The sequence below is a fragment of the Sminthopsis crassicaudata genome, chromosome 2, assembly GCF_048593235.1.
Source record: "Sminthopsis crassicaudata isolate SCR6 chromosome 2, ASM4859323v1, whole genome shotgun sequence".
Taxonomy (NCBI): domain Eukaryota; kingdom Metazoa; phylum Chordata; class Mammalia; order Dasyuromorphia; family Dasyuridae; genus Sminthopsis; species Sminthopsis crassicaudata.
In genome coordinates this window covers 513,498,221-513,526,020 of record NC_133618.1, presented here as the reverse complement: position 1 = coordinate 513,526,020, position 27,800 = coordinate 513,498,221, and the positions used below count along the sequence as shown (strand labels likewise).

Sequence of the window (27,800 nt, the reverse complement as noted above, 5' to 3'; positions counted from 1 at the left end):
ACTGAGTTTCTCACTGGGTTCAGGTAGGATTTTTTTCTTAACTATAACCCAGTATCATATAGAAAACAATAATATTTATAATGTTCTTTGAAGTTTTCCCAGTCATGGGCCTGGGATTTTGGGGGGTTTGAGGGAGAGGTTTAACTAGTTAAGTACCATAATTAAAAGACTATAATATGATTTTTTGATAATATATTAGTCTTTTTTCAGAGGGGTCAAGGATTGTGTGAAAGAAGGAAACTGATATTGCCCCTTCCTCCAGCAAGGATTGATATTGGGATTGAGGAATTCATGAACATTAGTTCTCTGTGGTGCTGGAATTAATGGTAGGAAAAATAGACAGCTATCTAGATATAACATACATGGGCAAGAAGGATAGACCTTTTTAAAAATATTTTTTAAAAATGCATATGTTCTGCTTTTTAAAAATAAGTTTTGTTTATACTTTCTGTTTCTTACATTGCTGTAGAATCACATGTATTCTTCCCATTCCCTATTCCAAAGTCATCCCATATAACATAGTATTTATTGGAGATGAAAAAAAAAGTTAGCACAACTGATCGATATATTGAAAAAGTCTGAAAACATATGCAATGTGTGACATCTCCACAAAGGGGTAGGATGGGTCTGCCTTCTCATATCTCTTTTATTCAAATCCCACTTGATCTTGATAATTTGGTTACATTTACTTTTGATTTTTTTGGTGCCTGGTTGTTCTTTCCAATTACAATGTTGTAGTTACTGTGTGTATTGTTTTCTTGGTGCTACTTACTTCATTTTAACTTCCTGAAAAGTTTTTTCCTCATGACATATTTTTATTAGTTTTGTGATAAATCATGCTGCATGTGTTTCAATGAAGAATCCAAGCCTTTGGTAAATGGTAATTCAATTCAATTCAACCAGTATTCATCAAGCTCATATTATGTGCTAGCTACTAGAGCTACAAATACATAAAAATGAAGAAACTCCTTGCCTTCAAGGAACTTCCTTTCACTGTGGGAGAGAGGGAGGAGGGATGGGAAGAGAAGCACATGTATGCAAAAAAAGTAAATATTAAATACATGTTTTTGGTGGTAGCAATGGGAAGTGTGAACAACTGGCAGAATAAGGAAGAATTCCAAGATATAGAGAAGCTTCTAGATAGAAACAGTGACATGCAGTGGGTGTGATTTTCAAGCCTTGCTTAAGATGCACAAATTCTGCTTTGGTTGTCTAGATTTTTGTCTCATCAAATCACTTTTGAAAGGTTTGGAGGAAAAAGTAAAAGTAATTTAAAAAAAAAAAAAAGCCAAGTGCTCAGGGCTCATAAGACAATGCTGTCTCTTTAACCAGTTCCTCATTTCATTCTTTTGCTATCTTCACATCTCCATTCCTGAAAAAAAAAAATAGCATGATATGCTTTTTATGACATGAGAAACAGTATATGTCTATGGAACTCCTTTAGTAAAATCTGAGTATTCTTTTAATGGCTAAATATACCTGTAATATTTATAAAGGGGGTAATGTTCCTGACTTTCCATGTAAATAGGAAGCAGTAATAAACAGTAATAATAAGAATAATAATTAATACAAGTAATGAACATTTATTAATCATTTTAAGGTTTAAGGTTGGGAAAGAATGTTCTGGATTGAGTAACAAAACCAGATTTCTGTTGGCCAAGCAATGACCTTCAAAAGACACTTAATTTCTTTTTGCCTCATTTATCTGGATTTGGGGAAAATGTGTCTTACAGCCAGGACTGTGAAGATAAAATAACCTTTGTGAAGCATTTTGAACTATTTAAAGAATGGAACCATAGCTATAGGAGGTATTACGGCTGTTATTATAGTGATGATAGTAAAGAGACAGTCCTATATTTTTTTCCTTAATCTTCCAATTTTTCAGATGATGGTGGATCCTCTTTTCTATTCTGTAGTCAGGTTTTTTGGCAGTCTTCCATGACTGGGTCCAGGAAGAATCTCTCTCATCTTCTGAAAAGTGAATTCATCAGAAAAGTTCCTGCAAGCCATTTATCCTCATAGTAATCCGTGACTATGATGCACCGTAGTGGGCTCTGAAGTTGTAAAGTGGCCCAAGTGCAGGCCGCCGGGGCTTAGGGAGGTGGCCACGGACAGCTGGCAGAGGGCTGGGGGGAGCGCTCTCCCGCCATGGGCCTCCTTACCAGCTTTCTTCACAGATCTCCTGCTGGCTGCCCCTAAGGGAAAAGAGGGAGCCTCTCCAGAGTCCAATGCTTGTTCTCAGCCCTGGGAAACTGCCAGGTCTGGCCCTGCACGCACTCTGTAAAGCCCTACTGGTGTGAATCCAAAGAAGCTTTGCTGACCCAGGCAGACATGTCCTTCAGTGCCACCATCTTGTTTTCCCCACCCAATGGCAACGAAGCCAAGTGCTGCTGTTGTGCCTGTAAGAGTGAGCCAAACGGCGGCCACACAGGGCCTTCAGGAGCTGACCCCCAGCCCTGCACCCCAATCACTGTGACAGGGCACGGCCTTGCCGTGCAGAACTCGGAGCAGCTCCTGCACATCATCTATCAGCGGGTAGACAAGGCCGTGGGATTGGCTGAAGCTGCCCTGAGCCTGGCAAAAGCCAACAATGAGCTGCTGAAGCGGCTCCAGGAGGAGGTGGGCGAGCTGAGACAGGAGAAAGGCCCTTCCACTGATGAGGGCGGGTCAGATGGGGCCCATGGTACCCCACCTGAGGAGCCAGGGTCTCTCAAGGGGAGTCCTGGAGAAGCCTGCAAGTCACTCTCTGCAGTCGAAGAGGAGTGTGACAGTGTGGGCAGCGGCGTGCAGGTGGTGATTGAGGAGCTAAGGCAACTGGGAGCAGCCTCTGCTATTGGGACTGGACACCTGGGCTTCCCGTCCACCCAGAGGGACATTCGGCTTCCTGGCTGTGCTCTGACTTCCAGTGAGGTTGCCCCACTGCTCAATCCTGTATGTATGGCAACGAGGGAAGGGACGATATCATAATTCCCCTGCACACTTTCCATGCCTCATTTCTCTCATTCCTTCTTTCTCTTTTTTCTAATCCCAAACCTTTCTTCTGGTTGTGACTGCAATAGAACTGAGAACAGTATCAAGTTTCCCTTACTCCCAGAGAAAGTCATCCCTAGAGCTCTTTCTTCTTCCTGAACCATGATGGCTTTGGCAGGAGGCATTTTTGGTGTGTGCATGGTGATGAGGGTGTCCTTCCCTCCCTCTCAATAGCTCCACATGGCACATTCTCCTCAGCAGCTGTCTCTGCTGCTCCATAGGCTCTGCCTTTCCTGGCGAGAGTGCCTGCCATGCACAGACGGCTCATTCATATTTTATCACGGGCCCTCTGCTTGCCAAGAGTTCAGTTGAGAGAGGGGGATGTAAAGAAGAGGAGAGGGAGACAGAGCTGGGGAGGGAAGATAGAAAAAGGAGAGGGAGAAGTACATGTTAAAGGAAGACAGAATGAGGAAATGGGGAAAGTTGAAAATAGATGAGAGTTAAGTAAAAGGAAATAGTGAAGACATTAGAAAAATGGAGAGAAAAATTTAGATGGGAAGAAGAGAGGGATTGAGGGAGGACAGGTAGAAGTAGAATTGGAAAAGAAAAGGAAATATTGAGGAAAAGAGATGAGGAGACAGTGGGAATCATCAACAGGTATAGGAAGAGAGAAGGGAAGGATAGTTTAATGACCTAAAGAAAGAAACATGGAAGGGGGGGAGGGAGATTGGTCCAGATTTCTTTTTTCCTTCTCCACTGCTCATAGTTATATATTGGTAAATCTGGCCTAGGTAAAGGGAAAAAAAAAAAAAAAAAAGAAATGTCACCTTATTGTACTGAGAGAAGAGATACATAAAACTGTTCTCCTCTCTGTCCATTCTCAGCTTATACATTCAATAATGAGTGAGGGTGAAGGAACAAAATATACAGGCTAGATGGGAAGAATGGAACTCCCAGACCATCTGCTGGTTCTGAGAAATGAATATATAAACTCTCTTCATCCCCTCCTGCATCACACTGCCACTGGCCAGCTCCCTGGTCACAGCTTTGTCCTAAGTATGGAATTATGGGTAATGGTCAGTTACCTGAGCCTGATCATGACCACCAATAAAGTGGGAAGATAGTGAGGGACTGAGCTGGGAGAATCAGGGAGGTGGGGAGGTGGGAAGATGGGAGGGGGCCAGACCAGGCAGTGCCCCAAGCTGTGTGTTTTCTTTCAGGCAGGGAAGGCTTCCAAGCCGACAGGATGGAATTAGATTTCACAGCGCAGAAAGCAGCTCACAGGTCTATAAATCTCAGCCTCCTCCCCCGCTTCTTTCTGTGCTTTTTTCCCCTCACTTTCACTGTTTTGTTTTCTTGGCTGCAGAAAACTCCCCTCCTTTCTCCTTCCTCCTTTCTCCTTCCCCCTGCCTCCCTCCCGGTTCTGTATGTCCTTGAGTGAGAGCACAGGCTAGTTAAATGGATGTCAAGGCAATGACATTCAGGTGCTGCCAGGTCAGGATCCAGGTGAGAACACAATGCTGGCCTAACAGTGAGAATGGAGGGCAAGAGAGAACATTCAAACAGCTTCAGCGCAGTTCAGTGTATATCTCCTCCAGAGATTTCTGTCTCTAGCCCTCCCTTTTTCTGTCTCGTTCATCTTATTTTTCCCTGTCTGTTTCTGTCTTCTCTTGCTCCCTCCTCTCCTGCTTAGTCTCTGTCTCCTACCACCCCACCCTCTAGACAAAACCTAAATGCATTCTTGTGCTCAAGAGCAACCATTCACAAATGAGTAAGTACAAGTAAATACTCTAAAATGTACTCCATCCATATAATCGGTCATATGACAACCATGTAACAGGAGAGACCCTGAACACACAAAAGGCATTTGCCAACCTGCTTCTACTGAAGTCCCAGGAGAAGCCAGCCCTGTGAGGTTTCTCTGTGCCAAGGTCTCCTCCATTACACTGTATGTTCATTATCCTTGACCGGGGAATGACAGGTGATGAACCCAGCTCCCTGCCCATCCCTCCCCTCCCCGACCCTCTTGCTCTGGGCCTGTCTATCTAACAAGCTGTGTTTTTCTGTTCTTAGCTGGATGACTACGTGGCCTCTGAGGGGGCGGTGCAGCGGGTGCTAGTCCCTGCTTATGCCAAGCAGCTCTCTCCAGCCACACAACTGGCCATCCAGCGGGCATCCTCGGAGACTAGCTTGGAGAACGGGACCAAGCTGCCCCCGCCCCGCCCGGAGGATGTGCTCAGTGCTGCAGCTGCCTTGGACAGCGCCTTGGAGGAGTCAGTCCCTGCTGGGACTGGGGAGCTGAGATTATCCTTGGGGTTCGCAGCTTCTCCTGGCAGGGCCAGGGGTGGGGGGCAGAAGAATTCCAGGCGCAAGCGGGATCTGGTGCTCTCTGTGAGTGGGCTGAATGATTCTCCTTAAACCTGAAAGGGCAGGGAGTAGATGGATTGATCTGAAAGGGCAGCAAATTATACCACCTTTTTCAATGATCTTATATGTCCCTGGCAGGATAATATTCCTCATGGGATTATGGCTAGTTGGTACTCTCCAAGAATTCACTGGAATTGGTCTGCAGATTTACGTGGTAGCTCTGGGTAGGTGCCAGGGCTTCTCAGAATATCGCCATTGCTCAGGAAGGGCCCACACAGGCTTATTTAGACCTGAAGTAACTCCAAAAGGGGAACCTCAGCTTCAGAAATGCCTATCAGCTTTAGGAGACTCTTAAAGAATTTTTTTTTGAAGCAGGTCTTTCAGAGCTTCCTCCTAAAAAATGGTCTCAAGGGGCAGCTAAGTGGCGAAGTGGAGAGAGCACCAGCCCAGAAGTCAGGAGGACCGGTCAGACACTTAACACTTCCTGGCTGTGTGACCCTGGGCAAGTCACTTACCCCCAACTGCCTCAGCAAAAAAAAAAAAAAAAAAAAAGTCTCAAACCCCAAAGGGGGAAGGATTATCCACTTGAATGTCCTCTAGATTAGCAGCTGGTTATAGGTTAGTAAAGATATCTTAAATTAGCTAGACACAAGAGAAGTCAGTTCCTAGTTCAACTGGTACCCTTCTATTGCTCTGCTCCTATTGCCAGGATCCTGGATCCTCTACCTGGTAGTGGGAGTGGCTTCTAAACCCTTGTCATTATGGTCTCTTCCTTAATGGAGAAATCCTAGCCTTTACCTCTCTCCTTTATGTCTACCTTAAATTCTTATGGCAGTAAAAATCCATTCTCCCACATTCTCCACCTCCCATCTCTAAATCCCCAGGAAATACTCCTTTAGGCTTAATTTTAGTGTCATTTGCTTTTTCTCAGAAAACCTATTTTTCAACCCTTCAATTATCTGTGACTCTTATTTTTACCACTTCTCTCAAATGGGGCATTAGAACATGGTCTTACACTTCAGATGAAGTTACTTAGGGTTTCTGTTCCTTTGGAATCGCAACTCTGCACTTGGTGGGGACAAAAATCAGTGAACTTTCAGGGTCTTTCCTGCCAAGGTCAGATATGTTTAGTCTCTTCCATGTGAGTTTCTGACCTAATACAACTATTATTCCTGACTGAATTAAGGAGCAAAGGGACTCAGAAATGCATTAATGTGTATGGTGGAAAGAAAACAGTATAGGAGAGCATTAAAGTTATGATATAACAGTGGCTCCTGGACCCGTTAGCATTCTGGTGATGCCTTGGCTCCCCTTTCAGAGTTATATTTTTAAATACATAATGAAAATATAGAGAATTTACAAAGGAAATCAATTATATTGAAATTGTGTGTGTGTGTGTGTTTAAGACATTCACACATCCAGCCCCTACATTGAACTTGTAGCCAGGAAGCTATGTGGCAAAGCAGAGAATGGAAATGGAGTCAGAAAGGTCCAAATTCCTATCTGGCCCCATATACTTACTAGCTGTGTGACTTTGGGCAAGTGTTTGTTTGCTTGTTTCCTCAGTTGTAAAATTCGGATACTAACAGCATCTACCTCCCAGGTGTGTTGTGAGGATCACATGAAATAATATTTATAAATTAATAGCACAGTGCCTGACACAGTAGGCATTTAATAAATACTAGCTATTATTATTATTATTACCAAGTTGAACAATAGTGAGATCCCTCACTAAAAGTTTTCAAGCAGGGGCTGGATGTTAAGAGTGTTATAAAAGGGGTATGAGGAGAGAGAGGAGGAGTTTGAATCAAATAGTCTCGGAGTTCCCATATAACTCAAGGTTCTCGGATTTAGGCTTGGGGTAACAATACCTGAGAGGTGATTTGGGAGCTCTAGCTGATTCCTTTTTTCCTTCCCTATCCTCTCTCCAGTTAGGAAAAAAAAATCTCAATTGGAAACTTTGGACCAGAGAGGTTTTCCTACCAAGAAAGGACACCTATGTAATAAATAATACTAAAGCTGCAGTAAGGTTCATACAGAAGACCCAGAAGGAGGCCAGTCTTAAAGTGGTCTTCCCTGAGTGGATAGTAACATATTAATTATATTACCAACAATATCAGCTAATAATAGCTAACATTTACATAGTGCTTTAGGATTTGTAAAGCATTTTACATGTTAATATTCACCATACTTGTTGTGATTCTATTTTTTCTCATTTCTAGAAATTGGTCCACAATGTACATAATCACATAACAAATGACAAGAGGTTTAATGGGTCAGAAAGGTGAGTTCCTTCTAAATAGATGGCACCAGGAAGAGGTAACTCTTCTAAAGTAAATCTGGTGGGGGAGGGGGACAGATAGGAAAGGAGGAGTGAAGAAAGTCTGAAGGATTGGGACCACTACTCCCTAACAGGAAGGTGAAGAAAGTAGAAAGTCCTGTATAAAAATGTCCATTTGGAATCCATGGATCCCTTGGAGGCCTAAAAGAAATTACTTTGATGTCCATTGAGGACTGGGTTGTTTGCTTTATCCAGCATACACTGAAAACTTACTTTTTTTTTTTTTTTTAAATGTGGCAGTATCAAGTCCTCTTGGAACATTTCAGTGGTGAAATTCCTCCTAGAGAAACTCAAGCAGGAGCTGGTGACCAGTCCCCACAATTACACTGATAAGGAATTAAAAGGTAAAGGAAGCTTGGGGAAATCTCCATCTCTGACCCCTCTGTTTACCACTCCTGGAGGCAGCAGAGGAGCATAGCTAAGATATGAGCTGGTAGCTTTGGTATTAGAATGATGTCAGGAATTAGGTTTCCTTTTACCCTCTTCCCACCTAGGCTCACACAATTAGCTCCCAAATGTCTATTTATCACCCTTTCTCAGAAGTGAAAGTGACATTAGGAGGTGGAAGAGCCAGAAGAGCACCAAACGTAATTTTGTATAGGGCAGAAATCAAAGTTGGGGGTGGGGGAGTAATACAGAGGAAATAATCAGAAAGTCCTCTGGCAGAGGTCTGACCCTTTGTCACAGGATCAGAGGATCAAAGATTTAAAGCTGAGAGGGATTAGTGAAGATGTCCAGTCCAAGTCCCTCATTTTACAGATTCTAGACAGCAATCCAGACTTTTACCTCTTTGTTTCTTCTCTTCTTCACCTGCAGCTAATACCCCAGGCTTATGAATCAGAAAATTCTGCCAAAGGGTGGCTTGTAAATCTTTTTTCTTCTTAGGGCTCCCACTAGCAGCATGCAGCAAGTGGCTAGCCCAGGGGCATAGGCATAGTTGTGATGAAGGAGAAAGGCCAGATAAAAAAGGAATAAGTACATACTAACTTTGGCCATTTGAGGAATACAGCTTCTAAAGGATCTTGTATATATTCTAACTCAGAGATCTTCAGGAACTTCTTCTCTTCTCTCATTGTAGGGGCTTGTGTAGCCTACTTCCTCACCAAAAGACGTGAGTACCGAAACTCCCTGAACCCCTTTAAGGGCCTGAAGGAGAAAGAGGAGAAGAAATTAAGAAGTCGCCGATACCGGGTAAGAAGTCCCCATGTTCTCCATTCTGGGTGCCAAACCCCTGATACTACTATACTGTGGAGTTAGAGGGAAAAGGAACTGGGAATAGGGCTGAGGCCCAGGAAAAATAAGGCTAAGAGCCACTAGGAGAGAAGGAGGGTAAAGCTTCCCCCTCTAAAAATGATCTGAGGATTGGGCCCTATTGGCCAGAGCCTCTATGCTACAGAAAAGGCTCAGAGCCTCTGGTAGACAAAACAGGAGGTATTACTTTCTAAAACTTTCTTTAAGTGTCTTCTTCTTCCAGTTCAGTCTTTCACACAGATCTCACTCATTCTTTCCCAGAATTTCTTGTTCCCCTTGATATTTCCTAAAATTTCATCCACATTCTTGTCTCCCATTCTAACTTCTGTCCCATGATCCTGTGTAGCTCTTTGCTAACCGATCCAGTATCATGAGGCACTTTGGAGCAGAGGAACAGCGCCTGTGGAAGGATGTGACCGAGGAACTAATGTCGGATGAGGAGGACAGTCTTAATGAGCCAGGGGTTTGGGTGGCCCGCCCCCCTCGATTCAGGGCTCAGCGCCTCACTCAACTTTGTTACCACCTGGACGCCAATTCTAAGCATGGCACCAAAGCCAACCGAATATATGGGCCTCCTTCAGAACGACTGCCTTCTGCTGAGGCTCAGCTTCTTCCCCCAGAACTCTATAATCCCAACTTCCAGGAAGAAGAAGAAGAAGAAGAAGGCGGGGATGAAGATGCACCTGTTTCTTCACCTTTTGACCAATCCCACAAAACCTTTTGCCCTGACTTGAACTCATTCATTGAAATCAAAGTAGAAAAGGATGAATGAGCACTATGACCAAAAGAAAAAATTCTGGCTCCTACCAATCCTTATTCCCTGGAATTGGGGTAATTGGGATTCCTAGGTTAACTGGATATTCCCTCCTTTTGAGAAAGAGATTTTTGCAAATTCATCCTTCATCTCTAATGAAAGTGGGAACTGCTCATTGGATAAAGTGGACAGCAGATGGGGATGGGGGTGAGGGTGGTATATGGGACAAAATGATGAGAAAAATTTATATTGAATGAAAAAAGTAATACTTGGAAAGGGCAAGCACGAAAATGCCTTTTTTTTTTTTTTTTTTTTTTTTTTGATAAACAGTGCCCGGAAATTGAGATAAGGGTGAGGCAACAGGAGAGAAAGGAAGGAAGGGAGGGAGGTTTCTAAACAGGAATGTGATGGGTCCACAAAACAAGAGGCCTTTTTGTTACTTGTCTAAGCTTCTCTGAGTTTCTCTTTTTTGATTTCACCTCTAATTCTGAAGAACAGCACTGGTTCCCCTGGTCTTGTTCTGTCGTGGGAGCAAGATAGGGGTCAGCCCAGGCTAATGCCGCCACCCTGGTGGGCAAAATCACATCTGTGATTGAAAAAAACAGTCTTGCTTCTTCTATAGGGCAACTAGGGTTTCCCACACTACATGAGTGGCTACTACTACTCCTTATAATTTCCAGAAACGTGTTCCATGATCTGTCATTCAAGCTTTCTGGGGTGAGGATATCTTTGCAATGTAAAAGTCCCAGACTAGTTCAAGGCAGTTTAACTCCTGATAGCTCATAGGGGATCATATAGCTACGACAAAGTGCATCCATATGCTTTCATTTGGATCTCATGCTATAACCACTCATTAAGGTACATAAGTATCATCATTTCTATTTTACAGATGAGGAAACTGGTTCAAAGAGATTAGGAACAGCTCCACGACCAAGTTTAGAGAACTAATAAAAGGCAAAACTCACAATAGAACCCAGATCTTTTGATTCAAAGCTCAGCCCTCTTTTTGATACATTTTGCTGCATCCCCTAGACTGAAAAATGTGAGTAGCCTCATTCAGAAAATCTTTGCTACTTCTCAGGCCAGTCATTTGTTAATATTCACCACAAGATTTATTCCTATCTATGTTTCTTACTCTGATTGCCTACCATTTGTGCACATCTCAATCATTTTATTTTTGGAGATTAAGTCTTCCTGTCTCTCCCAGATTAGAGCTGTAGTGGTCACTCTCATATTGCTCCCATCACTTATCCTCTAGAACTTTGACTAGCTGTTTCTAACCTGGGTCAGTTTGCCCCTTCTTAGGCAGCCTGGTGCCTCCTTGGTCATGGGGTCTCACTATACTGGTGCTTGACTTAGTGGGCACCCCATACTGCCCTAGCTCACAGCAGCTTAGAGCTATTTTCTGATCTCCAGGGATCCAACAAAGTCAAGCTCCCCCAAAGCAAGGATTACAGGTATGTCCTACTACACTGGACCATAGGCAGGATTTAATCCCACATTTTCTTCACTCCAAAACTGCTCTCGGAATAGTTTAAACTTTAGATGACATGGGTTAAAACTGAATGGGTTAGGGTTAGGGTTAGAACACTTAATTGGTTAGCCCTCCCAGTTTCCTGTCCTGATTCTCAAGTCTCAGACCCTTCCTGACCACCACTTATTTTCTGTTATTAAAGTACCACCAAGCTCAGGGAAATATCCCAAAATCTGACCAAGGAAATAGGAGGTCTAACAAGAGACTACAAGAGGAAGGAGACAGGTTATTTAGTAGGATTAGGTTATAACAAATTAATTGCCTAAAAAGGAAGTTATCAGACAATTTTCCTTCTCCATTCCCTGGGGCTATTTAACTGTACTATAATAAAAAAGTACCCAAAATGTTGACAGGAATCATATTCTGGTACCTGTGTATAATTTGCATAGTCATTTAATATCAATTGCAAATAAATCAGCCCTCCATATATCCTTTCCTCCACCTTCTAATATGCTAATTTAAAAATAATTCTGGAAGAAACCACTGGCTAATATCCAGTTAGGTATATTCATCCTTGGCTATTATTACCTTTTCTCCTCACTTCTGGACCTGCTAATCTGGTTATTCCTCCTTTATGTCCATTTTGATCACTTTCCTTCACCTGGGTCATTTTTATTCTTTATTGGCAATCTGCTATGGGCTATCTAAAATGGTATCCTGCTTCTGATTGCTCTTCCCGACACAACAACCTGAAAATGTCTTAAGAAATTCCATTTCTAAACACCAGGTGGGGTATGTTTCGACTGCATCTGCCTCCACCTGCCTCCACTCTCCCTTTTTGCTCCTTTCTGTGGCTACTTTCCTTTTCCCATCTCTCTCCATTTGGAGAGAGTGTGTGCATGCATGCACACATAAAAGAGCTCACATCCTCTGAGTGCTTGTTGACTATATATAATTTAATATATATGGATATGTTGACTATATGTCTTAGATTTATTTATTGTTAGTAATTTTTAAATATGTGAGGTAATTGGGCTTAGTGACTTACCCAGGATCACAAAACTAGTGATGTAATAGGAACTGAGTCCCCCTTATCTTTGAGGGGATGGACCTGGGTTGGAAAAACCCTAAATCTCAACCCCTCCCGACCTTTGAGAGCAAACCCACCCTCCCATTCACAAAGGAAACTCCCATAATAATCTCTTCTTAGGGTATCTCTCACCCCTCATTTCTCATGTCTCGATACTAGGAAGTGTTTAAGTATCCAAGTCTGAATTTGAACTCTGGTCCTCCTTCCAATACGGCACTCTATCTATCCACTGCGCCATCTAACAGTAATAGATTTAGGGCTGAAAAAGAACACCTTCCAACTTGCTCCAGTCCAATCCCATCATTCTAAAGATAAAGAACCCAGAGAGATTAAGTGCTTTGTTCAATGATGCACAGGTACCATGTGGCAGAGCCAAAATGAGAACCAGGCTCCTTGGCTCCAGAGCCAAACTCTTTCCCACAGCTGCCTCATCCTTTCTATTCCTTCCGCAGATGCATCTGTTCCTGTGCGTCTGGCTCTCTCACCTGGCCTTTTTCTTAGAGAGCAGACCCTCATTTCCTTCTTTTATACGTCTATCTTGCCTGTGTCTCTTATCCCTCCTTTTTGTATCTCTGGGAGCTCTCCTGTTTCTGCTTTTTCTGTTCCAGTTCCCTCTGTTTTCCCATCTCACCGTCTTCACTCTAGGAACAAAGTGACCATGTTACATGCAGGACATGCCTCTTCTCTCTAGTCGCTTTCACTCCTCATCCTTGGCTTCCACCGTGCCCCTCCGCGCATTCCAACTGCAAACAAAGAGTCCTCCCACTGGCCCCGTCCACTCTTTCCTCAACTGCGTCAGAGGAGGTGCACTAATGACTCATTAACTGTCCCATCTCTCCCGTCTCCTCTATCAAAGCCTTCACTACGTCCCTAAGAGAGAGTTAACCCATCTCCCTTCTCTCAGAAAGCGTGAACCAAGGATTCCTGCGCTGATACCCCCACCTCTTTCCCTTCCTACGGACACACCGCGCTCCGCCCTTCTATGAAAGTAGATCCGGCCGGGCAGACAAAAGTTTAGGAGAGAAGTTCGAGTCGGTGCTTAAGTGTGGAAGCTGAAGGGGAGGGGGGTGTAGCTAGGGGGGCGGGGGCCAAAGGGATCCGGGAGCTGGGGGAGGCAGGACCAGCCCGCAGACTGATGAACAGATAGACTGGCGGATAGAACAGCTGCGGGCTTAGATTTCCCCCAACCCCGATTACTCCCTGATGGGTCAGGGAGCTGTACCCCTCTCCCTGGGGGATGCTGTGGGCTCCTGGGCGCCGGGCACCCGGGCCGCCAGCTGAGCCCCCGTGCCGGTCCAGTGCTCCCGGGGATCTGGATTCCGTGGCCAGGGAGAGGGGAAGCAGCCCAAACCCAGTCAGGGGCCGGGGCTAGGAGGGGGCTCGAAGCCTCGGACCCGAGGGCATGGAGCGCCTGGGAGAGAAAGCTAGCCGCCTGCTGGAAAAGCTGAAGCTCTCCGACTCCGGCAGCGCCAAGTTTGGCCGCAGAAAAGGGGAGTCAAGCCGGTCGGGGTCCGATGGAACCCCTTCTCCCGGAAAGGGGCGATCGAGCGGGTCCGGGGGCCCCAGGAAGCCGGGGAGCCGGGGAACTCTCGGAGAACCTGGGGATGAACCGCTGGAAGCTACCCGCGAGCCAGGCCCCCTGGAGGCTGAGCGGATCCGACGCTACTCCTTTGAGGCGCCGCGCTACGAAGTCCCCTTCCCCGGCGGGGCGCCCCAGCCCCGGGCCTTGCCTCTGCCCCAGTCGCTGCTCCCCGACTTGCGCCTGGAGTCACTGGCCCCTGCCTTAAGCCCGCGCTCCAGCTTCGCCAGCAGCTCGGCCAGCGACGCCAGCAAGCCGTCCAGCCCCCGAGGCAGTCTCCTCCTGGACGGGGCGGGGAGCTGCGGAGCGGGGGGCAGCCGGCCCTGCAGCAACCGAACCAGCGGCATCAGCATGGGCTACGACCAGCGCCACGGCAGCCCCCTGCCCACCGGGCCGGGCTCCTTCGGCCCTCCCTTCGCAGGCGCTCCCGCAGGCTTCCCTTCGGGAGGGGTTCCCTCCGCCTACCCCGACCTCCACGCTGCTTTAGACCGGCTTTGCGCTCACCGACCCACCGGCTTTGGCTTTCAAGAAAGCCGTCACTCGTACCCGCCGGCCCTCGGCAGTCCCGGGGCCCTGGCCGGGGCCGGCATAGGAGCGGCTGGGCCCTTAGAGAGGCGCGGGGCGCAGCCTGGACGGCATTCTGTGACCGGCTACGGGGACTGCGCGGCGGGCGTCCGCTACCCGGAGGAGCTAGCAGCGTTGCTGCGGCTCGCCGTGGGAACCGGAGGGCGGGAAGCAGGCGCCCACGGGGAGCCCCCCGCTCTCGAATCCTCGGGGCCTGAAGAGCCGCCTGGCCCCTTCCCCCTGGAGGCAGGCCGGGGTCGGGCTCGGGAACCGGAGTCTAAGGAGGATTACTTCGGTGAGTGAGGGCGGGGGAGGCTGCGCTGGGGTTGGAGGGATGAGGTGCCCCAGGGCCAGCACGGGGAGGGGGGCTGAGTCTCCCGAGTAAGCTGAAGAGACTGGCAGTGGGGCGCAGAGGCCTCTTCCTTAGTCCCGTTTCTGATGGACCAGAAGTCTTTACATCTCCAGGTCCCCAGGTCATCCAGTGAGCCCCCTCCACCCCCACCCGCCGAGCGGTCGCACCGCGGACTCTAGGCCGCCCGAGGCGCTTCGGGGAAAGCGGGCAGGAGTGGGGTAGACGGACACCTCCACCCCCTCCATCCTGGTTCCCCTTTTTCAGGCCGTGCCCGAGCAGGCGCCTGCCCGCCTTGCCCCCACCCCATCCCCTGTCTCCGCCCGCAGGAATGCGGGGAATGCAGGGGGGGTGGGGGTGGGGAGGGCAGGCTGCGTGCTGGCTCCTGCCCGGCCCGCTCCAGGTGCCCGCAAGGCGGGGCGGATCGGGAGGGGGGGGTGCCTTCCTCCGCACACGCCTCGCGGCCCGTCGGGGAAATGGAGCCAGGGAAGCTGGAGGGAGTGCCTGGGGGAGGGAACGGGGACCCAGGTGCCTGCCCCACCCCACCCAGCCTGCTTTCAGACTTGAAGCATTTACTAGTAAGTAGCCCTGGCAGTGCCAGCTTCATACATACTTCCCCCCATCTGTCCCCACCTTGCAGAGGTCAGGGCAAGAGCAGAGAACCTCGGGGACTGCTGCCTAGGACGGTTACACCTTCATCCTTGAGGGAGCGACCTGGAGTGACTGCTAGCAACTACTAGCTTGGCAGTGACCCTGGGTACTGCTCTCTATTTGCAGCTGGACCCGAAGACCAGAAGGTCTCCATTCTCCACCTTCCGCCCCCATCCCCAGGGCTGAGCCTGAGCCCCTAGACTTCCCAAGTGCTTAGGGGACCCATTAGTTTCCTTCAAGATTTTCCGTCCAGTTTAATTTAGCAAATAGGTATTGATTGTGACTATGTTCTGCGTAGCTGAGGAAAAACCCACTAGTGTGGAACCTGTCCTCAAGGAGCTTGTCTACTGCTAAGAAAAACACTTGCGTGGAGGATGCTACTAGAAAACGTTAGACCTTGCTAGCAAACGCCTAAACCAGTTAGACCCTGGCCCGGGGATCACATTCAGATGTTGAATCCTTGAATTTGCATATGATTTGCTTGCATTCTTATCTACTTCGAGGTTTGTCCCCTAGCAATTTTTCTTAAAGGTTTTATTCTTGGTCCAGTGAATTCGGTCTTTTTCTCTTCTCACCTGCCCTCCATTGTCATTGACCCAAAGCTCTCTCCACCCGCCCCCAGCCCCAATTAGAACTATGAGGGTTCTACCACCACAGGGGGAAAGAGATCCAGAGAAGGGTTCCAGGGATAACTTGAAGCCTAGCTGGCTTGGAGGGCATTACAGAGTTCATCCCCAGCCCCCACTCCAAGCCAGGGCTGAGAGGAAAGCAAAGGATCTGATTCCTGATCTGCAGAGTGCTGTACAGCAAGCAGGCAGAAATCACCTGGCAGGGCCTCTTGGGGTATTGCTTTTGGGGCCCAGGGAAGGTGGATGTGAGGTAGAAAGATCCTAGAAAATTATGGAAGAACCCAGAAAGGATGTGATGAGTCTGAAAGGACTGAGGGGTGGGTAGCGGTGGGTTAGGAGTGCGATGCCTAGAGAAGTGAACAAGCCTGAGTGCACTCCCTGTTTTCCCATAATCTCCCAGGCTTCCTGGTGAGGTGGCTCTGACACATGGCCCCTTGAGGCATGGCTGCACTGGTATGACGGGGAGGGAGGTATTCAGAGCCCTGAGGCTGTGGCTCATCTCTCTCTTTACACTGGGCATTTGATCTACTTTCCCCCCTGAGGACCCCCATTCCCCCCTTCCCCACACACCTTGTAAGATCACCCCTATGGAGGAGCCCCCCTCTCCCCCATAGCTGGTCCTGGCCCATTTTTCCCTAGCTGTATCCTTGCCCAGCTGCTATAGGGTGGAGGCAAAACAGGTCCAGGCCCATCAGTTGCTGCAGCTGCAGCACGAGGCTCCCAAGCCTCTGGGCTCGGGCTGGGATGGGCCTCAACTTGCAGGTCGCAGGACTGTGCTTGGGCAGGAGCACGCCACATCACAGGGGGAGGAGCAGGCCCAGGTCCCATTCAGAGCTGGTCTCTTCCTAGGGCTGACTCTGAAGGGGGTGGGGGGCCCTAGGCTTTCCATAGGCTTGGCATGGAGATGGGACATGGGTGAGAAAGAACTAGAATAAGATTTCCCCCATGCCCAGGAGGCTGCAGGCAATTCGACCCCTTTTTCTCATCCGAAAAAAGAAAATGGAAAAAGGCAGGGAGGTCTCTGTAAACTTAGCCCCATCCTGACTTTCCAGCCCTGCTTTCTACTACTCCCTAATCTTTTCCTTCTCCGAAGCACACAGGCATATCTCACAGTCTACCCCACCTACCCACCATGCCGCTTCTTGTCTTCCAGCCTTTGTGCCCTCCTCCTTAGCCAAAAAAATTCTACCCACCCTGAAGAATATGAGAGGCCTTGGACACAACTGGTTATTTTACAAATGAGGAAACTGAGACCCGGATAAACTATTAGGAGACAACTTATGCCTCAAATGCTTGCTGGAACCTTCCCTGCTCTTCTGCTCCAGCCCTTCTGAATTGTCCCAAGAGTTCACCATCTTGTCGGTACCCTCCACTGTATGTACCGGCATTGTATGGAGTTGTCTTACATCTCGGCCTTTTCTTCCCAAGGAGGCTGACAGTACTCCTTGAAGATCTCTCTGTCTCTTCTCGTGAAGCTTAGCCAGGGCTGGGCATGTCAAAACTCAGCGATGTATTTAATAAGCGAATAGTCCTCGCGCGCGTGGCAGGCTCTGCTTTTCCTCAGCGTTTGCAGGACTTTCTGCCCTCTTTCCCAGGAAGAAGAACCTGTAAAATTAATTCCCCCCCTTTTCTCTCAAGTCTTTCCCTTTGTCCAACAGGTAGAGGAAAGGGGAGAAGGGCCTGTTATTTGAATATCAGAGGAGAAAGGATGCTGGGGTAACGACTTGTCTTTTCCCTTCTCCTCACAGGCACATGTATAAAGTGTAACAAGGGCATCTATGGGCAAAGCAATGCCTGCCAGGCCCTGGACAGTCTGTATCATACCCAGTGCTTTGTTTGCTGTTCTTGTGGTGAGTGAAGCCCTCCCCCCAACAAGTATGGACCGGGCAGGTAGCAGGGTCTCAGAAGGAATGGCAGCATCTGGGGCAGGGCATGGAGGAGAGCTTCTGAGCAGTGAATTTCTCTGTGGAAAGCGTTTGGGGCAGCCACCAAATATCTAGCACTGGTTCTTTTTCTTCTGCTGCAGGTCTTCCTTATTTCTCTCTCTTTTTCTGTTCTTTCACTGCATCAGGTGGTTTGCTTCCCCTTCCCTCCATTCCTTTCCTGCTGTTCCCCCCTCTCCTTCAGGCAGCCATCCTCCTTTTCTTTTCCCTCCTTTCTCATGTCTGTCTCCTTTTCTCTTCTTCCCTCCCTCCCTCCCTCTTTCTCTGTTGTGTTCCCTGCCTGCATAGCCTAGGCTCTGGGCCCTGGGCTCTGAGCTCTGGGTCCAGGCCTGCAGCCCTGTGCTTGGTGGGGTTTAGTCTTGGGCAGCCAAGTTGCCTGGGGCGACGGTGAAAGACAGGAATGTGGAAGGGGAGGGGGCGGGCCTGGGGAATGGGGAGCTGTGGGGGAGCGGGGAGAGGGGTTTTCTCTTGGCTGGTCAGAGTTCAGCCACCTCTCTGGAGCGCAGGCCACTGGGCCGTGCCAAGCTGATGACATCACGCTGCAGGAATGCCCACTGTTAGCTCAGGAGGCTATGCAGGGGCTCCCTGGCGGCACTGACTCCCCCGGCCCTCCCTCGCCACCCCCTCCACTGCTGGTCTCCTATTCTGATTCCTTTGCTAAACCTTTAATCTCCTATCTCTGTCTGTCTGATGCTCTGACTCCCCCTCTTTTTTCCCCTCTTTTTTCTTCTCCCTTTCTTCTCCCATTTGACTCTCAGTTCTTTTTCAGACTGTAGCTTATTTTCAGCTTGTACTTTTGCCTGCAACTCTCGTCCCCCTTTGTTTTTCTCTTTAATTTTCAGATGTTTTTACAATGACCTATGAATGGAAACTAATGGGAAGACAACAAAAAATATGCTCATTATTGCTTTCGGGTCTCTCAGTTGTCTTAGCCCCCTTCCCCCCATTTTCCCCCACCCCTGGGAAGCTGATGGAGCTAAAGGAAATCATGCGAGTTCCGGGCGCCTCCTGGGGCTGTACCTGATCTCCAGGGAAACTGAGGTTGCTGAGATCAAGGGCACTGCCCAGGATATCAGGAACTCTCTGCTTTGCTGCCAAAGCATTTTGTCCTGCTTCCAGTATCCCTGGATCCTCCAACAGCCCCAGGAGAGAGTTAACTAAGGGGATGGGCACTGGACCGAGCTATTCACGGGAGCAGAAGATGAGAACTTTGTCATTCTTTTTTATACAACTCCCAACACAGTATAAAGTGCTATAGGTACTTTTAAAAGTATCTCGAGCTGACATGGTGATGCTGCTGCCCAAGAAAGCGAGGGTTGGGAGAGATTTCAAGAAGGGATTGTTCAAAGAGTCTGGTATTGACCAAGGGAAGAAGGGAAGCAAGCACTTTATTAAGCACTTGCTGTGTGCAGGGCACTGTGTTAAGCATTTCACAGGCCTCCTGTTATTTGATCCTCACAACAGTCCTGGGAAAGTCGATGAGGTCGTCCCCATTTTACACACAGGATTCCTAGACAAACAGGTTAAGTGATTTGACAAGGGTCACACAGAGACTGGATTTGAACTCATGCCTTTCCGACCCTCGGTCTTTTTTGCTGTATTTAGATATGCCATCTGGATATCTTTAGGGAGCATAGGTGAGAAGTGGACTGAGGGAAGAGTGGGATTTCGTGGAAGGGAAAGGGATAATGCTGTTTTTGTTGGTTTAGGAGTTGGGTCGGTGGCTTTGCTTGAGCCTAGCAAGGCAACTAAAAATTAGATCATGAAATATATGGGTTATAGCTGTGGGGGAGGGAGTAAAAGACTGAAAGTCTTTTTCTTTGTTTTCTGGGAGAGGTAGTTGTAGATGCCTTTTGGGTCCTGAGGAAAGTTGGGATTGTAGAGTAACTTTCCATTCCCCCTTACCTCTGTTCTCATTGAACTCCAGGGAGGACACTTCGATGCAAAGCCTTCTACAGTGTCAATGGCTCTGTCTACTGTGAGGAGGATTACTTGGTGAGTCTGGACTGTTTTTTTTAATTCATTGTACCTAGAATTAGCCCCCACTGGCATCCCTTCCTCTTTGCCCATGAAAGGGGTTCCCTTCATTAAGTCCCTTTCACCTTGTGCTCACATCAGTTTTGGTTTGATGACAGCCTTTTCTCTTTCTCCCCCCCTCCTGCTCCCACTCTTCTAGTTTTCAGGGTTCCAGGAAGCGGCAGAAAAATGTTGTGTCTGTGGGCACTTGATCTTGGAGAAGGTAAGGAAAATTTAACTGAAGAGTAAGCCGTTACAGGTAGAATTTTTTTTTTGTTGTTGTTTTGTTTTTCTTTTTTCCTGAGGCTGGCCTTAAGTGACTTGCCCAGGGTCACACAGCTAGGAAGTGTTAAGTGTCTGAGACCAGATTTGAACTCGGGTCCTCCTGAATTCAGGGCTAGTGCTCTATCCACTGTGCCACCTAGCTGCCCCTAGAATATTTTAGGAGGAGGCAAGATAGAATCAAGGGCAAAGGGAGACTGAAGAGTCAGGGATAACATGGAAAGTCATGGTGCAGACAGTATAAACTTTCCTGTAATTCAATGTGGTACAATGGAAAAAAATGTTGGATTGGGAATCAAAGGACCTAGATTCAAATCCTGCTCTGATACTTACTAGCTGTGACTGGAGGCAAACCACTGAACCCCTCTACTACTTAATTTCCTTGTCTGCAAAATGAATAGCTGGCCTCTAAGGTCCTTTGTAGTTCTAAAAACTAATTTCCATTTCACTCCAATTCTCCAAAGCCTATCATAGTTACCTTTTGCATGGTCCTTAAAAATCCTCCAGGACTTGACCAGACTTTATCTAATCTTATCTTTCCCTATTCTTCAATATGAAAACATGATCTTTTTTAGGCTTATCTTTTTCTTGGACTCTGAAGGTACACTATGTGCATCTTTGGACCTGTTTCTTCCCATCTGCAATAACTTCCCCTTTTCTCTCCTCTTTTTCCAGCCCTTATGTCCAACTCCATTCTTCCTGGTGTAAATCGAGACCTTTCCTCTATGAAACCTTCTCTAACCTCAACTCACACTGATTTTTCCTTCCCTAATCTCTGGTGGCTTTGTAGTCTTTGCAACATAATATGCAAATTTGATTTCCTAACATTCTGTAGGGTTTCTATATATATGAAAACTTTATAAATTCTTTGAGGTCATTTACTTAGCAAACTTATTAAACTCCTATTATGTGCAAAAGTGCTCTTCCTGGTGTCTGGTACTCTTTCCCTGTTCTTTGACATTTTACATTATAAATCTTGTAGAGGTGTAAAACACATTCAGGTAACACAAAGTTAGCTTTTCAAGGGAGAAGCTTAAGAATAATTCCTGGGTTTGAGGTGATGCAGTGGTTAGAGCACTAGTCCTGCAGTCAGGAAGACCTGAGATCAGATACAGCCTCTGACCCGTAACAGTTACTAGCTCCATGATCCTGGGCAAGTCATTCAACTCCAGTTGCCTTGCTAAATAAATAAAAATTGTTTAAAAAAAAAAAAAAAAAAAAAAAAAAGATACAACTCAGAAATTTATTTTAAAAACTCAATCCTGTAGTATAATGAAAAGCACACTAAGATGACAATCAGGAGACTTCTGGGATCTTGGACAAGTCACTAAATGAATCTTTCTAAACCTTAGTTTCTTCTTCTGTAAAATGAGGATATTGAATCTGGTGGTTTATAAGGATCTCATTCAAGCTTCATATTCTATGACTTTTATCATATCTTTCCACTGTGCTTTACTGTGTGTGTATGTGAGAAAGAGAGAGAAGGGCACGGTGCTGATCCTTAACAAATGCTTATGGGAACAAACAGAAGAGGTTAGGGAAGAACTAGAGGGAAAGTATTGAAGACTGCAGCTAAAGGAAGCTGGTAACTGGTAGGATGGAATGGTATAAAACTGGGCTCACATCCACACTAATACATTCCTTTCCCCTCCTCCCACCACTGAGTCAGATCCTGCAGGCAATGGGAAAGTCTTATCACCCAGGCTGCTTCCGCTGTATTGTCTGCAACAAGTGTTTGGATGGCGTACCTTTCACTGTGGACTTCTCCAACCAGGTGTACTGTGTCACCGACTATCACAAGTGAGTTCTATGTGGGAAGCTGGGGGAGACAGAACCAGGGACTGATTTAGGATCGGTTCTCGGAGGCCGAAGATGTGCTTCCAATTTGAACTTGCCTCTACCTTATCTATTCCAGAAATTATGCCCCAAAATGTGCTGCTTGTGGCCAACCCATCCTCCCATCTGAGGTCAGTATGTCTGGGTTTATGTGCAACACGTAGGTAGAGCTAATGTCAGTGTTTAAAAAGGCCTCTTACTTAGGCTATCTCCCTCCATCTCCTCTCCCCAGACCCCAAACATCTTCTGCAAGCCCTCATTCGGTGGAATCAGAAAGACTTCATGGTGATTCCTTGGTAGCTTTGCATTTCATATTTAAAAGCACAAAACACTCACTTATAAATGTTTTCTTTCCTGGAAACTGTTTCAGCTAACACCCCCTTCCCTCTTTATGAGGGAATATGTCACAGAAACCTTGATCTGGCCAAACTGAAGTAGGTTCAGGAAGAGGCCTGGGAGGAGAGCGTTCTTGAACTCAGATCTTAGATGCCATGTGGCACAGAAAGAATTGAGTCACAAACAAGAAAACTCCTAGAGAAATTCGGACCCATGGCAGGGGTTCTCTTGCTCCTCCCCTTCAGGCTGAGCTGCCTTTTTGTCTCCCCTTCCTCAGTCTTCCTGGTGTAGGCAAGGCAGGACTGTCTGAGGGGGCAGTCTCAGGGTGCCAGAGGGGGCAGACCCCAAGGTGGGGGTGGGGGTGCAGCAGCCCCCCAGGTGTGTTGCACCTCACAGTGCTGAGGGCAGCCAGCACTTGTGTGACCTCACAGTCTGTGTAGCTGTGTATGGGTGGGTGGGCCCAATAGCCTCATTCCTACCTGTGTGGTTGGGGGGGTTGCCTTTTGTTTCAGGGCTGCGAGGAGATTGTGAGGGTGATATCCATGGACCGAGATTACCATTTTGAATGCTATCACTGCGAGGTGAGTGCGGGGTGGGGGAAACAGCAAAATGACTTGGGGAGAGTGTAGAGTCCCCCTCAACAAGCTAGGTGGAATAAGTACAGTTGCTTAATCCCCATTTTATAGATGAGGAAACTGAGTCTTGGACAGGTAGAGTATTTCTCCAAAGGCACAACAGCCAGTACTGAGTTTGGACATGAACTCGGGTCAGACCCAGGAGCTCATCACCAGGACTCTAACAGCCCAGGCTTCTTCCTTGTTTTTCTGACACCCCCTCCCCCCCCCTCCGCCCTCTGGAGTAATGGGGGAGGGAGACTCAGCTCCAGGGAGATACCCACCCCAGCATTTCTGCTGCTGCAGCGACACCTGGTGTCCAGCGGGAGCACTGCCCCAGGCTGAATCTGAGAAGTCACAAAGCCTCACTCCCTGGGGATGGATGAGAGCTTGGGAGCTCTGGGGATCACTGGGAACCGAGTCTCCTGGACAGACGTGACCTCTGCCCTTGTTCCCCAGGACTGTCGGATGCAGCTGAGTGATGAGGAAGGCTGCTGCTGCTTCCCCCTGGATGGACACCTGCTCTGCCATTCCTGCCACATGCAGAGGATCAATGCTCACCAGGGCACTGCCAACTACGTCTGAGCTGCCACTTCCATCAGTTCCTTCTGGCTCCCAAACTCCAGCAGTCAGACCCCTCCCGGGCAGCGGGCAGTGGAGAGCCCACTGGGGTGGAAGTGAGGGATACAGGAAAGAAGGCAGGGCAGGTGGGTGCTCCGCAGGGCAGGTGGAGGATAACTGGAGATGTAAAGCCCCAGAGAGGATGGCCCCTATTTGGGTTGGAGAGGGACCTTTCTCAGTACTAGAAGAATTCTCATGCAGTGACAACTAAACTACAGAACCTCAGAGCCAAGAATTAGTCCCCCTGTCAGGTCTGAGAACAACAGTATGACAGATTAACAACTACACACACAGTCATGTCCCTGCACACGCTGCTTCCTTCAGAGCTTCCCAGTTTCCCTTGTGGATGTACCTGCAAAACCCAAGCAGAATTCCTGTTCAGAAAAACTAGGAGAAAGCAAAGACCTGCTAAGGGCTCAGACTCTTACCTTAGTCCCTTGAGCGGGGTGTTAACTGCTCCTGGGGGAAAGGGGAGTGGGACCTGTGTTCCCACCCCCAAAGCTACAGGGCCAGCCAGGGGACACAGTAAACCTCTTAGCCAGTGGAAGAGAAGAAAGTTCTCAGATTATGGGACTTTATGCCTCCTGGCATTGCCCCTGTAAGGTTTGATGTTGGTGCCAGCCCCTGCCTGTTCTCAGGGAGTCCATGGTGCAGGCTCTGGGGAGCTGGGAGGCACGGATTTATCTGCTCCTTGATTCCCCCTCCAAAGGCTGGGGGACTTAGGGAAACCGCCCGATGAAGACATGTCAGGGTGGCTGGTAGTTAAGCCCCGTAAACTGCTGTCCCAGAAAGCCTGATACCTGCCCTTGTGCTCCTGTGCCCTCTCATCCGTCTCATGGTCTCCCATCGCCAGTGACTGTCACTCTACTGATGATTCACAAACCCAGGCCTACATACACTGGTACCCTACCCCAGACCCTGGCCTGGGTTCCAGGGAGCCACAGGGAAGCAAGCACTTTGAGACCTGGCCTCCACTTAGTCGTGATTCACTCTCAGAATGATGACTCTCCAGCTAAAAACCGCATGTTTCCCCAAACTCAAGACACCCAGGCCAGCTGAACAAGGGATTAAGGAGGGGGAGGGACACCGTTGGTAAGGATTTTTTTCAATGACTGGGAATGAGAGGGCAACAAGCTTGACTGTATGGTCATGAGTGCCAGGGACCTCCAGGCTTGGAGAACAAGTCTTCTGTGCCCAACAATAAAGAGGCCCTGTCTTTCCCCTAGGCAACTGGGACACAAATCTTATCACCTTTCAAAGAGGCTGTTTATATTTTTTAGATGATTCTTTCAATTTCATTTTTTCCTCTTCTTGCCCTAAAACTCCACGCTCCAAGAAGTGGCAGGATGGGCAAAATGCACTTTTTGGAAATGCATCAAATTAAGATCTGTTCTGTGTCTTTTGTTAACTGAAAAATAAGAATAAAAACAAACAAAAAAAGACTCATGGCTTAGAGACACTGGCTTAACAGCTTTTGACATGAGGCAGGCTAAAAGATAGATTCACAATTTCTTACTCTCTCAGTCTTTTCTCCTGTCTCTTCATTTTTGGTTTCCTATGTCTCTCTTTAATCTTTTCTGGCCCTAAGCAGTCCATTCCCTGACAAGGAAGAGTTTGGCTTTCCAGGGCGCTATGCTGACCTTTGTGCCTTCTTTTCCCAGTCAGACCATTCTCTAGTTCTATATCCTTGCCTCTAACTTGGTCCTCTATCCTTCTTGAGCAAAGAAGACAGGTTGGCACATCTGGGCCAGAGAGCCAAATGAAGGGCAGCCTGAGGCAGAGAAGCAGTCACAGATGCGTCACTGCTGACGGTTTCCCGACGTTTCCTGCAGTCCCATGCCTGTCCTTTCCCTTGGTTGCTAGGAGGTCTCTTGTCCTCATTAGCTCTATTGTAACACGGGAAAGCATGGGAGGCTGACCAGAACACAAAATAGGTCCTGTCTGGTCAGCTTGCCACGCGAGTACATCCAGAAGACAAAAATGTGGCTCTCGGAAGCAGACAAACACAAGATTCCTACAATAGCTGGTTGGTACCTTGCTTCTGTTCCTGGGATTTCTATCAGAGAAGAGATCTTAGTGATGCTTTTTTCCCAGATTGATCAAGAACTTTGATACATTGACAATGAATTGCTCTTTTCCATCACCTAGTGATATCAAGGAGATGAAAAGGTAACAACTTATAAAAATGGCTGGACACTTTGGCGTGAGGCGGAAGCTGATGCTATTCTAGGCATGCAGAATCTCTTGGTAGAGGACTAACAGAATTTTAGAGCTGACCTTCTGGGCCGACTCATTCCCCAAACAGTTCCAGCTACGACACACCTCATTCATCCAGCCTTTGCTTAAAAACTGCCAGAGAAGAGTCCAGTTTTACAAGAGCTCTCATTGCTGGGAAGTTTTTCCTGACATTGAGTCTGTGTCTCTGCAACTTCTGCCAATTGTGGCTCTTAGTTGTGCCTTCTGGATCAAAGCAGCAAGGCTAATCCCTCTTCTAGTGAAAACCCTTCAGATACTTGGAATCAGTTGTCATAAGTCCTCACCCAAATTTGTTCTTTCTTTTTTTTTTTTTTTTTTTAATTGAAGCTTTATTTTCTTTTGTTTCCTCCCTGAGGCAATTGGGGTTAAGTGACTTGCCCAGGGGCACACAGCTAGGAAGTAAGTGTCTGAGGTCATATTTGAACTCAGGTCCTCCTGAAGGGGATAATCACTACCTGCCCCTTTTCTCTTTTTGCTTTGAAGCTTTTATTTTCAAAATATGCAAGGACAATTTATATGCAAGTCCAATATAGGCATGTATATTTACACAATTATCTTGCTGCACAAAAATTGTGATGCACACTCAGTTCCCATAGTCCTCTCTCTGGATGTAGATGGATCTCTTCATAAGATCATGGGAATTATTGAATTGTCTCATTGTTGAAGAGAGCCATGTCTATCAGAATTGTTGCAGTATATAATGATCTGGTTCTGCTCACTTCACCCAGCATCAGTTCATATAAGTCTCTCCAGGCCTCTCTGAAATCATCCTGCTGGTCATTTCTTACAGAACAATAATATTCCATAACATTCATATATCATAGTTTATTCAGCCATTATCCAACTGATGGGCATCCACTCAGTTTCCAGTTTCTTGTCACTATAAAAAGGGCCACAAGCATTTTCGCACATATGGGGTCCCTTCCAAAATCTTTTTCTAAACTAAACATCCCCAGTTAGTGCAACTGAGTCATGGAATGAACTTGGGGTCCTTTACCATCTTGCTTGCTTTCTCTCTGCTCCCCAACTTAGCTTCTTTCCTAAAATCTGGCCCCAAACCTGAATATAAAGCAACAGTTTATATTATAAACTATATATTATAAACGCTCATGTATAATGTGTATATATATATATATATATATATATATATATATATATATATGACCAAGGCAGAATATAATAGTACCATCACCTTGTTAAACTGTGTTTCTTAGTGTGACCCAAAATCATATTACCTTTTTTGACAGCCATGGCACACTTGAGCTTATATTCTATCAAATTTCCTTCCGTTTCCTCATCTGAAATGGGCTATGGAAAAAGGAAATGAGAAATGGAGATGAAGTAGAGAAAACCAATAGGATTGAATAAAGAGGGTGAAAAGAAGTCAGGGTGGATAGAACACTGGACCTGGAGTTAGAAGTCACTTAACCACTACCTGTCTCTTTGTCTTCACATCTATAAAATGGGGATAATAGCACCAAGCTCCCTGAGATCTTGTGAGAGTTCTAAGAGGTGATAATTGTAAAGTGCTTTGAAAAGCTTAAGGTGCTATATATAAATGCTAGCTGCTATTATTAAAAAGAGGCAGTTAGATAGCTCAGTGAATAGAGGATGAACCTGCAGTCAGGAAGACCTGCATAAAATTTGACCTTAGACACTTACTAGCTTTATCACCTAACCTCTGCTTTAATCCACTGGAGAAGGAAATGGCAAATCACTCCAGTATCTCATACAGGGTTGCAAAGAGTCAGACATAACTGAACAGATTATTAAAAGAAGCAGGAAGAGATACATAGTTTTGGGGAAGAGATTATCAGTTGCAAACCTGCTAGCTAGTGGGGAACAGGAGAAAGGGAGATGGGAGAGAAGTCACTAAA

General features: G+C 47.0%; 3 protein-coding genes and 1 long non-coding RNA gene across 4 annotated transcripts in view; 3 read left to right on the top strand and 1 right to left on the bottom strand.

The window, feature by feature from the left end:
• Nucleotides 1-1,567: 1,567 nt before the first annotated feature.
• Nucleotides 1,568-15,461, bottom strand: LOC141557897 (uncharacterized). Its single transcript, XR_012486917.1, has 2 exons — nt 15,373-15,461; nt 1,568-3,757 (listed from the first exon to the last, which is right to left on the bottom strand). It is a non-coding gene; the product is annotated as an uncharacterized LOC141557897 (long non-coding RNA).
• On the top strand, nt 2,332-11,573 carry C2H14orf93 (chromosome 2 C14orf93 homolog). The gene is made up of 6 exons (XM_074294248.1): nt 2,332-2,931; nt 5,044-5,361; nt 7,560-7,621; nt 7,919-8,022; nt 8,757-8,869; nt 9,276-11,573. The coding sequence occupies exons 1-6, from the start codon at nt 2,332-2,334 to the stop codon at nt 9,699-9,701; spliced, it is 1,623 nt and encodes a 540-aa protein (XP_074150349.1). The 3' UTR covers nt 9,702-11,573.
• The window catches only part of AJUBA (ajuba LIM protein), a 45,853-nt gene continuing 31,425 nt past the window's right edge, over nt 13,373-27,800 (top strand). The window contains exons 1-8 of the mRNA XM_074294247.1: nt 13,373-14,685; nt 17,768-17,869; nt 19,890-19,957; nt 20,139-20,201; nt 21,930-22,060; nt 22,176-22,227; nt 22,945-23,013; nt 23,506-23,753. Of these exons, the coding sequence (XP_074150348.1) occupies nt 13,650-14,685; nt 17,768-17,869; nt 19,890-19,957; nt 20,139-20,201; nt 21,930-22,060; nt 22,176-22,227; nt 22,945-23,013; nt 23,506-23,631 (1,647 nt within the window). The 5' untranslated portion in view covers nt 13,373-13,649 and the 3' untranslated portion in view covers nt 23,632-23,753. The remainder of the gene's footprint in view (nt 14,686-17,767; nt 17,870-19,889; nt 19,958-20,138; nt 20,202-21,929; nt 22,061-22,175; nt 22,228-22,944; nt 23,014-23,505; nt 23,754-27,800) is intronic.
• Nucleotides 23,509-27,800, top strand: part of HAUS4 (HAUS augmin like complex subunit 4) — a 35,717-nt gene continuing 31,425 nt past the window's right edge. Inside the window, exon 1 of the mRNA XM_074294252.1 lies at nt 23,509-23,753. The gene's annotated coding sequence lies outside the window, so the exon portion shown is untranslated. The remainder of the gene's footprint in view (nt 23,754-27,800) is intronic.

Coding starts and splice junctions, on each gene's coding strand:
- C2H14orf93 (XM_074294248.1), top strand. CDS start 2,332: ATGTCCTTCAGTGCCACCATCTTGTTTTCCCCACCCAATGGCAACGAA. Junction 8,023..8,756: donor CACTGATAAGGAATTAAAAG/GTAAAGGAAGCT, acceptor CTCTCATTGTAG/GGGCTTGTGTAGCCTACTTC. Junction 8,870..9,275: donor TAAGAAGTCGCCGATACCGG/GTAAGAAGTCCC, acceptor GATCCTGTGTAG/CTCTTTGCTAACCGATCCAG.